Source organism: Hibiscus syriacus, unplaced genomic scaffold (genome assembly GCF_006381635.1).
Source record: "Hibiscus syriacus cultivar Baekdansim isolate YM2019G1 unplaced genomic scaffold, ASM638163v2 tig00109992_pilon, whole genome shotgun sequence".
NCBI classification, from domain to species: domain Eukaryota; kingdom Viridiplantae; phylum Streptophyta; class Magnoliopsida; order Malvales; family Malvaceae; genus Hibiscus; species Hibiscus syriacus.
The window spans coordinates 278,998-292,165 of record NW_024062552.1 but is presented as its reverse complement, the minus strand read 5'-3'; the positions used below and the strand labels follow the sequence as shown (position 1 = coordinate 292,165).

The window sequence follows — 13,168 nt, the reverse complement described above, 5'->3', positions numbered from 1 at the left end:
TATGTTACTTCATTTAATTGGTCTTTTCCTGTTTTTATAAGAAAATGGCGAATGCTTTTGTCCATTTTTTAACACATTTTTTTGTTTATTTTTATAGCAGACATTTTCTTTTGTTTTATAGTTAGATTCAACATCAATTCTTCATATTCATATATATATTTATTTGGTTATCATATCAATCTATTTCTGTTTTGATTTATTAAATTAAATATTGATAGAAGCTCACAATTATCGAATATATATTGAGATTTAATTTTAATAATGTCAGTTTATGCATGCGTTATCATTATTATATGTATTTTTATATTATGAGACTTGTATAGTATGCGTTTTAACATATTTTAAGCGTATCAAGTATGTTTGAACATGTTCATAGATCTAAGATCAATTGGAAGTTCATTTATTAGCATGTTCATGCATATTCATATCATTTTCTGCATTTTCCAAAAAATGAATCAGTTCTTTTATAGAAATGGATCGATCTTTTCAAGTAAAATGGTCGATCACTCCCTAATAGGATTGATCTTTTAGTAAGAAGGAAAAGAATTCCAATCGCTTCATAATCTCCCTTTGTCCCCCCCTACTTTTCATCATGATTGCTAATGGAACCCAAAATTGAGAGAAAAAAGGTCCCAAAGTTCAAAAAACAAATTTTGCATATGAAATCATTTGTGATTTTAATTTTTAATTTTGTGGTTGGGTTGATATTGCTCTATCACCAACTTGTACTATCGCATTAATGTCATCCCCTCCTGTTTTCTTCAAGGAGCTTGATCACTGGTACACGACATGTGAGCAAGATATCCATCCACACCACTAAAAAGTGATGCAAAGGTAACATGCATACACGAACGATCATACAATCCAATAAGTTAATATCTAAGATTCAAGTGACATCCTACACGTTGGTATGCACTTGCAGGCTCAAGGTTTGGCTTTTTTTTTGGTGTACAAGATATTGCTAAGCAATGCCAAACAAGATATGGAAGTCAAATATCATACCTTGAAGATCTGAAATTACCGGCAAAAGCAGCCTGAAGCCGGGGATGTCAATTCTCTACCTCGATTGCATCACAACAGATATTATGTTGCAGGATCAATGGAAGGTTTACCTGGCAGACATTAATGTTGTACAAGTTAATTAGCAACATAACACCAACTGAACCAGGATATTTACACATTTTATGTTTCATTCATGGATAATATCAAATATAAAACAATGGATCAAGCCAAGTAATTCCTGCTCAATACCAACCTTGGTCTCGTTCATTCGATGCATAAACCAGAAATCCAGTCAAAAGAAATGAAAACCCTTCAATCTTTTTTGCTCTCCGGTTCATCGTCATCATCAAAGTTGAATCTTTGATAGCTTCTGAAACTTCTCCGGAGAGTAAGGTTATCATGATCATTGTTAAAATTGATATCTTCTTGGTGTGATGATCCACCAAACTCTAGATTGTTAAAACTTCTTTTTGTTGAGAGCCAATTCAGATCAGTTGGAGAGTTTGGCCGGAACTGCATTATGTTAGGAGTGCAACCGGTCTCATCATCTTCAGTGCATGGCAGATACGCAGAAACTCCATAGCTTGATTCCAAAAGCCTAAGGGCTTGCTTCCCTTCCTCTTCACCAGAGCTGGATTTTTTGTTGGATCTGACATTGCAGTCAATAGAACACTTCGCATCAACATAAAATACATGTACACCGCATTTCTCCACCTTGATATGATCTACACGCTTCCCATCATCTTTAGCTGCGATGTAGAACTCAAAAGAGGCCTCCTTGTAATGCTGATCTTTTTGAAACATATTCTTATCAAACCAAATGATCATGTTATTCGACTCAAAGAATATGGGCTCATCATAATACAAAGGCGGAGTCCACCTACTTACGAAACTATGACAATCATGACATTTGGTTTTCAACTGAATTTCGCAGACAATTTGAACAACAATGTCTTTCTGATTGTTATCGAAATCAACCACAACAGACGGAACAAAACACAGGAATCTATCAGTCTTCCAATCTGGACAGAGCTTGATTGTTATCGAAGAATCCATGCATTGATACTTGAACCTTTCTGAAATTTCACTACAGGCAACAACTCTATCGAGAATTTTATCAGGTATAATTTCATAAAGTCCCGACGACGACCATTCTTTCACCCATTCCTCTACCATGCATTGAAGTCTAATTTGTGCATTAGCAACGATATTGTTGATTACGTCTTGATCCAAATTGAAGCAATTACTGAATAGCATGTGGACCAGGCGAGAATTCTCCGAAAAATGTCTTCCACTCAACACAAGCTCTAATGATGTGCAGTCATGTGCATTTAGGTTTTGTAGACATGGTGGGAGCTCTGGCAATAAAATAAGGTTCTTGCAACACTTCAAGTAAAGAGAAATGAGATTAGGAAGTTGCCGGATGCTCATGGGAATTTTCACTATATTTGACCCACTCAAGTCTAGAGTCAACAGTGTGTGAAACTTGAGAAAGCTATTGCTAAGGATGACACTGAGGACACTCAAGTCTAGAGTCGACAGTGTGTGAAACTTGAGAAAGCTATTGCTAAGGATGACACTGAGGACACTCAAGTTTCTTCTGTAATGCACACGAATTATGAGCTCATTCAAGATGGGTGAATCATTTATAATTACTCTCTTGAAAAATGCAAGCTGAATTAGACATTGCATAGTCTCCAGGATTTCTGGGAAATTCTCCAAGTTTGAACAACCTTGGAGACAAAGTTCTCGAAGAGATTTCAACTGGCAAATACTGGTTGGGAGGCTTTTAATCCTAGTACAGTCACTCATACTTAACTTAGAAAGGCCTCTAAGCAAAGCAATCGACGAGGGTATTTCCTCTATTGGAGTGTTGTCCATTAATAAAATTTCTATAGTCTTGGGAACATTTGGAAACTGGGTGATGTTCAAGCAATGGCAGATATGGATTGCTTTTAGAGAAGCCATGCTGCCAATAGTGCTTGGAAGATTACCAATCTTTGTGCCACTCATATCTAAAAGAGCAAGTTTACTGAGACACCCAATCGACGCAGGCACTTCTTCAATCTGAGTAAATGCCAAAATTAATTTTTTTGTGTTCTCTGAAACACTCGGAAAATGGATGATGTTTGGGCAGTGAGACAGGCAGATAATCTCAAGGGAATCCATCTTAACAACACTTTCGGGAAGATTGTGAATTCGTGTACGGCATACATGCAAAGAAGAAAGTCGATTGAAACACTTGATTGATGAAGGCACTTCTTCTATCTGAGTCCCACTCAAGTTTAATGTTTTTATGGTTCTCGGAATTTCTGGAAACTTTGTGACTGGACAGTCTTTAAGACTCAGATTTTCAAGAAATTTCATATGAACCATACAGGGAAGCTCAGTCAAGTTTATGCACCCACAAAAGTCCAATTCTTCAATGTTTAAGGCTCTTGACAGATCTGGGATCTTAGTTAAATTCTTGCAATTCCGGAGATCAATCACTCTTAAATTAGCAAGATTCTGTAGAATGATCATAACGAACAACACAATTAGTTTAAAATGTGTAACTGAATTTAAAGCTTTACCAAACAAAGAAACAATCTTTTTCGGATGAGCAAAATAGTACAGAACACATACCTGATCTTTATCCCAAAGTTGTTCTAAGTCACTGTCTGGTAGTCTTAATTCCACAAGCTTCCCTGGAGTGAAATTTGGCGGCAAAGATTTCAACGGGCAATGCTCCCAATGAAGATAACTGAGCTCACCTGGAAGAGAGTTAAGATCCTGCTGTGAAAGCAGTGAGCAACCTTCCTTCCCAGAAAACTGAGAATAATAAAATTTAATGAACCTAAGATTATGCATTTTTTGGAAAACATCTTGATGTAATTGTATTCCATCAATTTCATGCATGTCCAGGAATATCCCTTCAACAGATTTAGTTCCCTGTCAAGAACAACAAACTATTACGCAGAAATTCTCTTAGGCATGCATTCAATAAAGTTAACGAATGGGGAAAAAACAAGATTGTAATTAACTTTTACCGCATCATGTTTTAACACTCGAGACACATCTTTAGGGATCCATAGCCGACTGCGTTCTCCAGGATCCTTGGATTCTTGGCGGACAATGTTCCAACCCATTTCTTGTAGCAAATCATGCATCCAAAGAGTATTATCCAAATCATGCATCCAAAGAGTATTATCCAAATCATGCATCCAAAGAGTATTATCCAAATCATGCATCCAAAGAGTATTATCCAGTTGTACAATATCAATGAGGCACTTATCAACTAGGTTGCTTATTCCAAAATGAGCGCCTTTATAACAACTGTTTAATATTTTTGCAACAACCTCTGTCTTTTCCCCTTTAAAAAAACATGCAATATCAAGAAAAATGTCCCTCTCTATGTCATCCAATCCATCAAAACTAATCTTCAACAGATTATAGATTTTTGGGTTGGGATGGTCCTTTAACTTATCCAATGCGCTTTCCCATTGTTCTTCAGTTTTCTTATAAAGTGTAGAACCCAAGACTTTAAGAGCTATTGGAACCCCTTTAGCATATTCTATAACTCTATTTGACAGATCCGCAAAATCATAAAGAGGATGGGTTTTCTTGAAGGCATACAAAGAAAAAAGATGTAGCGAGTTTAGATAGTTCAACCCCTCAACCTTGTAGATTTTGTCAACTGATCCATTCTTAAGTACTTGTTGATCTCTAGATGTTATTATAACTCTACTTCCAAAACCGAAGTGATCTATACCATTACCACCTACTAATATTTCTAGCTGGTCCAGATCATTAACATCATCAAGGACAACAAGTACCCTTTTTCGACGGAGTCTATCATTGCGGAATTTGGATCCTGTTCTAGGAGTTCCGGAACCAAGGGTTTCTTCTTCTAACATTTCAGAAAGAAGTTTATCTCGGAGGGAAGTAATTCCGTCACGTCTTTCCGACTTCTCTCTAACATTTGCAAGGAAGCAGCAACTATCGAATTCACCACAGACTTCATCAAAAACAGCTTGAGCAAGAGTTGTCTTGCCTATACCACCCATACCCCAAATTCCTATTCCTATCATTGGGATGTCTTTCTCATTAACACGTAATAAATCTTTAATTTGCTCTTTGTGATGATCTACTCCAACAAATCCTTTAGTATCATTTACAGACATGCTATCCAACTTCTTCACAATATCTTCCACAATTTTCATCACGTACTCGGCTTCTGATCTAACAAATATAAAATGAATACACTAAATCAGGAAACAAATAAACTTAGCGAGCCCACATCATATACTATGAACATTGAATTGTAACTTCCAACCGGAAAAGCTATAAATTGCAAAATCCTAATTTATAAATAAAGTTTAATTAAATTCAAGAGGATGGGAAAATCCGTCACCTGTCTGATTTATCACCCGCTATGTGCCACCCTTTTATATACCCAGCTTCAGAAAAAGAATCTTCCCACCCTTTCAATTGGTGCGCCCAAGATTTTTGATGATTAGCAAAAGCTTCCTCGAAACCCCCAGTACGTTTCCGCACATCGGAGGGGTTAACATGGTAGAAGATAGGCACTACTACTTGCTGGTCGAGCCGCTTCAGTTCCATGATCTTGAAAAGCTCTTCCAAGCACCATGAAGAAGAAGCGTAGCTTTTTGAGAAAATGATTAACGAGATCTTCGATTCTTGGATCGCTTTCAACAGTGCTGGGGACAAATTATGCCCCGTTTTCAGCTGGTTTTCATCCATGTAAGCTCCGACACCTTTACGTCTCAGAGATTGGCATAGGTAACTGGTGAAGTTGTTGCGAGTGTCTTCACCACTGAAACTGAGGAACACGTCATGCTTTAGGTGACGAGAGGAGGAAGCCATGACTTGGGATGGATGTATTATCCTATATAAAGAGCCTATATAAAGAGAGATAACTCTTTCAAACTTTGTTCACTATGCTTAATAATAATCACTTGAGAAGGAAAATACTACGAAACTATAAATAAAAGGGATAAAGCTTCACGTAGTCCCTCAATTTGGTTATCTTTCTCATATTAGTTCCTAATATTTTATCCTTATATAAGTTCATGAATTTGACTCCCATAACAAAAGTTAATCCCTCGTTCCAAACCTTGCATGCTTTTATGCGAAAATTAAAAAAAAATAGTTTGATTTAAGATTAAAAAATGATAAAAATAGGAGTGAATTATAAAATATATAATATTTTATGTTGAAATCAACCTGAAATGTTAAAACTAAAATGTTATGGAAAAAGTAATATTTTAAGTTACAATCGAAAATATTATAAGAATGTAATATTTTAAGTAACATCAAATCTAAAATGTTATATTTTAATTTTTTTTTGAATTATAAAGGAGACTATTACAATGAAATACTAAGTGCGGAGGGAAGCAGGACCATAGAGGTCACGGTGAAGAAGTGGTATAATCTCTTGGGGGGGTTCTATATAGGTATGAGCTTGTTCATTTGTAACAACGGTAGTTTTTGCAAGGAAGTCTGCTGCAGCATTGGCTTCACGCCGAATGAGGATGAATTCGATTGTCCATTGCTTTGATATGAGATTTGCAATAGAGCAAACAAGGGCTATTGGACTGCAGTTAGCCATTGGCGAAGATACGAGATTGAGAGCTTCGACACTATCTGTTTGGCATTAAAGGCGTTCGATATTATGGGATAGCGTCAATTGAAGTCCTTCAAAAATTCCCCAAAGTTCAGCTTGAAGAGGAGTTGAAATTCCAACCGGTTTATTAAATCCAATGATCCAATCACCATTCATATTTCGAATGAGGCCACCTACAGATCCGAGAGAGGAAATTTTGTGAACCTCTCTATCCGTGTTAAGCGTATACCAGTCTGTAGGCGCGGGCTTCCATTGTATAAGTTCTGGACGACCAACACCGGAATCTGTGGGGGAGATGGTCTTTGTTGCAATGATATAGAGGGACCAATTTTTAGTTAGACAGAGGAGCTGAAAATTATGGATGAACAAATTTGAAAATATGTAGGAATTTCTTCTCTTCCAGATATGCCAGGCTATGGAAGAGAAAATTACTTTCCATGGGATGTTTGAGCCAGCAAAAAGACTATTTTATTCTAGATTCATCGTGATCCAATCAGAGGCGTTAGTGGTGAAGAAGTTTGATAGGGTTTACTGACGGATAATCAGTTGCCAAAGAGCTGCAGAGTGTTGGCAGTCACATAGAACATGCAGAGTATTTTCGTTAGCTAAGCCACATATTTGACATAAAGGATCATCCGTAAGCTTCATTGTACAATGATTAACGTTCGTAAGCAAATGATCTTTATATGAAAGCCAAAGGAAATTTTTAATGCGCTCCGGGATGGTCATACGCCAAAGCTTAGTCCATTTGATGTCTTTGGGGTCCCAAAGATCCTTGGCTATAAGATCATAAGCAGATTTTACTGTGAACTCACCGTGTTTGCCTTGAGACCAGCAATATCGATCCTTACCAACATTCAGATTAGGAGGTTGAATGTTCAACAGATGTGGAATTGTGGAGGGCTGGAGAGACTGCTGGAGCAGGTTCAAATTACTGTTTGGCAGAGCAGCATCACGGACCAGCAAGTTGTCTTCAACAATAACATGCTCATGTTTCCATTCTGAGAGACGCCCAAGATTCGACATCCAATTGTCATGCCAAAATCTGGTTATAGTTCTATCACCTATAGACCAAGATAAAAAGTTGTAGAAACTATTCCAGACTTTGGATAAGGGCCTCCATAAGTGAGAGCAACTCGGCCGGAATATGGAGGGGGGCAGTTAGATAGCACCTTATACTTTTGGCGAAGAAGCTTTATGTAATATTTCTCCGTATTCGAAGCAATGACATAACAAAGTTTCATGTAGAAGGCATAATTATGATGTTGTAACCTCCGAACGTCGAGGCCTCCATTATGCCTAGGTTGAGTTAAGGTGTCCCAGCTAACGAGGGGAATGCCTCGAGTTTGATTGCTATAACTCAATATGAAATGTCAAACTAGCTTTTCAATGTCTTGACAGACTCGAAAAGGGAAGCGACAAGTTTGCATGAAGTAAGTTGGGATAACCATGAGCACGAAGTTAGCGAGGGTAACCCGTCCCGCAAAAGATAAGGTTCTAGCTTACCACCCATGGAGTTTTGATTTTATTTTATCAATAATGAAGCTATAGAATTCGCAGGTGGCTCGCTTGTGTATCACTGATATTCCAAGATAAACACCCAAGTTAGGGACTTGCTTGATGCCGAGATGAGAACAGACTGCATTTGCTGATTCTATGCTTGTATTGGGCGAGAAGTACACATGTGATTTGAGCTTGTTGACTTTGTGGCCCGAGTAGCGACCAAATTCCTCTAGGATATTGTTAATTAGAATTGCTTGTACTGCAGTTGCTTTGGCATACAATACTAAGTCATCTGCAAAGAATAAGTGTGTGATAGGAAGACCTCCACGTATTAGTTTAAATGGTTTCCAAGCGCCTTCCTCGGAAGCAAGGTGTATACGATGACCAAGCCTTTCCATGGTAAGAATAAAAAGGTAAGGAGAGATTGGGTTTCCTTGCTGAACTCTGTATTACGGTTTAAAATCATTGCTAAGGCCTCCATTAAATTGAACCTGCATAGAAGAAGATGAAATACAATGTAAGATAAGTCACGTAATTATCGGTGAAAAGCCTGCTTCATAAAGTGTATCGGCTATAAAGTCCCAGCGAAGACGATCAAAAGCTTTTTCCAAGTCCACCTTTATCGCCATCCAACCTTCTTTGTCCTTCTTGGATTTCATGAAGTGAATAACCTCCTGATTAATAATAATATTCTTCGAGATGCTACGGCCTTTATGAAGCTGGTTTGGTTAGGCACGACAAGTCGAGGCATAATTTGTTGGAGTCGCCTGACAATGATCTTAGTGACCAACTTATATAAGACCGTACAAAGGCTAATAGGTCGGAAGTCCTTAAAGCTAGAGGGACTTGGTATTTTGGGGATAAGGGCAAGAATTATTTTGTTTAATAGATGATCAATATTATTACCACTGAAAATGCTTTGGATCATAGAGGAAACCGAAGTGCCAACAATGTCCCAATGCTTCTGATAGAAGTGTGCATGCAATCCATCTGCTCCTGGAGATTTGAGTGGAGCCATGTCGAATAGCACCTACTTTATTTCCATTGGATTTGGCAGAATTTCTAAATTTTGCACTAATTCAGAAGGTAGAGTTGGAAAACACCCCGAAATAAGATAAGTGTCGTGCACCTCCTCTTAAAGTGAAAACAATTTCTGGAAGTATGAGCTGGCTTCTTGCCGAAGAATATTAATGTCCGAGCACCAATCTTCAGTGGAAATTTGAAGAGAATAAATTATGTTAGTCCTCCTGTTTATAATAGGTTTTTTATGAAAACAAGTTGTGTTCCTGTCGCCAAACGATATCCAATCTGAGCGAGATTTTTACTTCCATAAGAGCTCCTATTGATCAAGGATTAATTCAAGTTTAGCTTGAAATTTAGTCTCAAGTTGCGAGAGATAAGCACGGTGTTTTTTTATCAAGATATCGTTGGATGCCCCTTAGTCACCCCATAACACTGCGCTTACGATGAGAAAGCTGCCCAAAAGTGTAGTGATTCTAATTTTTTACAACGTTACTGAATTTAGAGATAACACATGTAATTGGGAGTGAAGGGTCCCAATTATCAAGCACAAGTTTATGGAAATCTTTATGGAGAGTTCATCCAGCAAAGTATCGAAATTGACCATGATATCGCTTATTAGTGTTTTTGCCAATAGAAAGTAAGAGAGGTCTATGGTCAGACTTCATTATGAGGAGATGGTAGACCAATGTATCGGGATATACATCAAGCCATTTATCATTGCAAAAATATCGGTCGAGGCGAACATCACAAGGTCCTCTATACCAAGTGAAGTCGGGGCCTTGATATCCAAGATCATTAAGACTTGAATCAAAGACAACATCACTGAAGTCTTGATCCGAGGATGGGATGTTAACAGCCTTTTCGATCATTTGGAGACAACGCGACATTGAAATTGCCTAAGACCACCCAAGGCTCGTTAATATGATTTGAGAGCAATTGAAGGTACGACCAAAGAGCTCTCCTTTTAGCAGGGTTTGGACTTGCGTAGACAAAGGTAGCAAGAGCGGAATAGTTATTGGACTTACAGTGGATCCTACAGTGGACAAATTGAAAATGACTGAATATAACATCAACTTGAATATGATCATACCAACATATCCAAATGCCTCCAGAAAAACCATCAGCTTCTACTCTAAAAGAGTTCAGAGTTTTGAGTTGAGCAATAGCATTATCAGCAGTATGACTACTTATACGGGTTTCAACGAATCCTACAACATCCGGTGAATGGTCTCATATATATTACTGAGCAATGCGATTGAAATTCCGGTGGCCACAGCCTTGAGCGTTCCACATAAATATGTTGAGATACATAAGTAAAAGGGAGTGTGAAGGCAGGAGAGCCCATTATTCCATCACAGTCCCGGGGCCTTTGCTAGTTGCAGGAGGAACTAGAGTTTCGGTTGGGATGCGGGGATTATCTCCATCTATTAGCTTTACAACGTGATGCTTGTTTGAGTCAAGGTTCTCAGCCGAGTTCAATCGTGGAAAATTGGAGGAAGAAGCTCTATTAACTGCATTATGTGGTCATTGCATGGGGTTTTTAATTAATGCATGCAATTTGGCGGGTTTACCTCCGAGGTGAGTTTGCTTCTTGGGGGCGTAAAGGACAGTTGGTGCTTTTTTTGGATTTGTTGGAGCCTTATACATTGATTTGTTTTTATCTGTAGGAATACTCTTTGGTTCAGTCAATGAGTTAATTTCAGGGTTTGACGGCGATGCTAAAGATGATACCGTGGGTTCCGCTTCAATCACCCCAGATTTTAAGCGATTTTCCTGATTATATGGGATAGCTTCAAAAACGGGATTTGATTGTGCTATGATGGGGCTGGAATCATGGACCGGTTGTTTTAAAGAATTAACATTCCTAGAATTATGTTTTTTTTCCTTTCCATGAGCATCAATGACCCGAAAGCTTCATCCAAGACTGAGTTTTCTGAAGTCGGAAGTTGCGATGGAGGAACCTCAGTCGTTGGTTGAACATCTCTCTGTACTGGTATCTGCAGACAAATGTCTTTATGGTGACCGTATATGCCACAATGGAAGCAAACAGTGGGAAATGATTCGTACTCTATAATTTGAAGGCGACCATTGATGAGGAGTTTGGATACCAAAGGTCGATGAAGATTGAGACTAACGGCTAGGCGTGCAAAATGCCCCTACAACCATTATCCATTTAGAAATCAATTTTAATCACAGAGCCAACCTGGTTTCCAATAGCTTCAATGAAACTCCTTTTGTAGAGAGTTACTGGGAGACCCGATAATCGAATCCATGCCATGAGGCGGTTAGGATAATCTTTGTTCGGTTGAAAGTCAATAGACCATGGCTCAACTGTTAAGTAATGCCCAAAAATGGTCCAGGATCCTTCTGTGAGCACCTTTAAATAGTCACCATGGTCGTTGAACTTCACAAAAAAGTAACTATTCTCAATATCGATAAGTTTGAGAGGGTAAGAAGGCTTTCAGATACCGTATATGCGATTGTGCAAGGTATTATAACCCACTCTTCGGCCAAGAACTTTAACTACGAGTGTTAAATCCATGCTTTTAACAGCAAGAGATTTAACTCGTTCCGAAAAATCTATGGTTGGAATTCCGTTAAAGGAGCCAAGAGTGATATCCTCTTCAAGTAGTTCGATGTCATCATCATCTAGATCAATGGTTTTAGAATCTGGTTGAGCAGCAGTGAACTTTGTCATAACCTCCTTGTAAGAGATAGTAGGTGAGGAGCCGTCGCACTCCATCAGTGAAGAGGCACCATCGCTTACTATGGCGGAAGGATCAGACGAGTCTTCATCTCTTCGTCTTTGTTTTTTGGGGAGTCTGGTGTCGGTGCTGGAAACTTCAGAGGGTTTCATATTTCCTACTGATATATTTTAATATTTTCGATCGTATTCATTTTTATTATTTTAGCCTTAAATTATTATGTTGTACCACAAAATTACCATACTTTATGTTTATGGCAACAACCATTCCAATGTCAACCTACTCGACCTTTATCATTCATTATTTTTATAAAAGAAAATCAGTGAATCAGATGTTAACATATAATAAAAAAATATTTATTTATAAATAAAAATAAAAATTTAACTAGTTCAATATAAAATTTATTTATTTATCTACAAATAAAAATAAAATTTTAATTAATTTCATATATATATAGTTTTCTTAAGTTTTCATTTTCATCATGGTCACTTTTCATAATAAAAAAATAATTTAAAGACTACCAACAACCGATTAATAGTAAAGAGATTAGATTTTAGAATAGTTCCAGTGATGCATTTCCATTGATTTTACGGGTTTATATACACAATTCAACCTTAGAAATTTGCTCCAAAAACTGATGTTATGACAAACTTAAACATATTTTTAAGAAAAACAGATTACAATAAATCAGTAATATTAAACAAAAAGAATCCTTTTAAAACATAGACATTAGTGTTACGTATTCTTATCAAGTGGTGAGATGAGATACTAAATTCCTTAAATAAGATTAAGAGTTTGAACCCTGTCGTTTGTGATTAGTCGATCTGGATCTGGAGGTCTTATGTTCAAGTAATTGCGTTTGCACGGTGTGTGCATTGTTAATTGGTGAAGAAAATTCTCAACATATACACTCTATCCTAGATTATTCAAAAAAATATGAGTCTAAAATTTTAATACTTACTTTAAAAAAAATAATAAGTATATATGTGTGTGTGTATATATATATATATATATATATTTAAAATTATTTTCTATAATTTTTCAAAATAATAGGATATATTTATTCTTCTAAAGGTTTTTTTATTAATTCTAAAGGGCTTAATACATTCATGACTCACTCCTTGGTGGATAGATAGGGGTTACTATATAAAACCCCCTATAAATGATTTTTTGAAGAGTATCATCCTTAGAAGATTTGTCAAAAAAAATACCCCTAAACTACACATGCATGACTAACTCACGTCCTACGAAACACGAGGACAAGTCTCGCTTTTTACAGGATGCGAGGTACTTTCAACGTGGACGTACT

The 13,168-nt window shown here is 37.3% G+C and overlaps 1 protein-coding gene across 1 annotated transcript; it reads right to left on the bottom strand.

Moving 5' to 3' along the window:
* Nucleotides 1-907: 907 nt before the first annotated feature.
* LOC120212101 (disease resistance protein RPV1-like) lies at nucleotides 908-5,884 on the bottom strand. The gene is made up of 6 exons (XM_039210521.1): nucleotides 5,396-5,884; nucleotides 4,251-5,223; nucleotides 4,032-4,172; nucleotides 3,628-3,933; nucleotides 1,256-3,510; nucleotides 908-1,112 (listed from the first exon to the last, which is right to left on the bottom strand). The coding sequence occupies exons 1-5, from the start codon at nucleotides 5,866-5,868 to the stop codon at nucleotides 1,315-1,317; spliced, it is 4,089 nt and encodes a 1,362-aa protein (XP_039066452.1). The 5' UTR covers nucleotides 5,869-5,884; the 3' UTR covers nucleotides 908-1,112; nucleotides 1,256-1,314.
* Nucleotides 5,885-13,168: the final 7,284 nt, after the last annotated feature.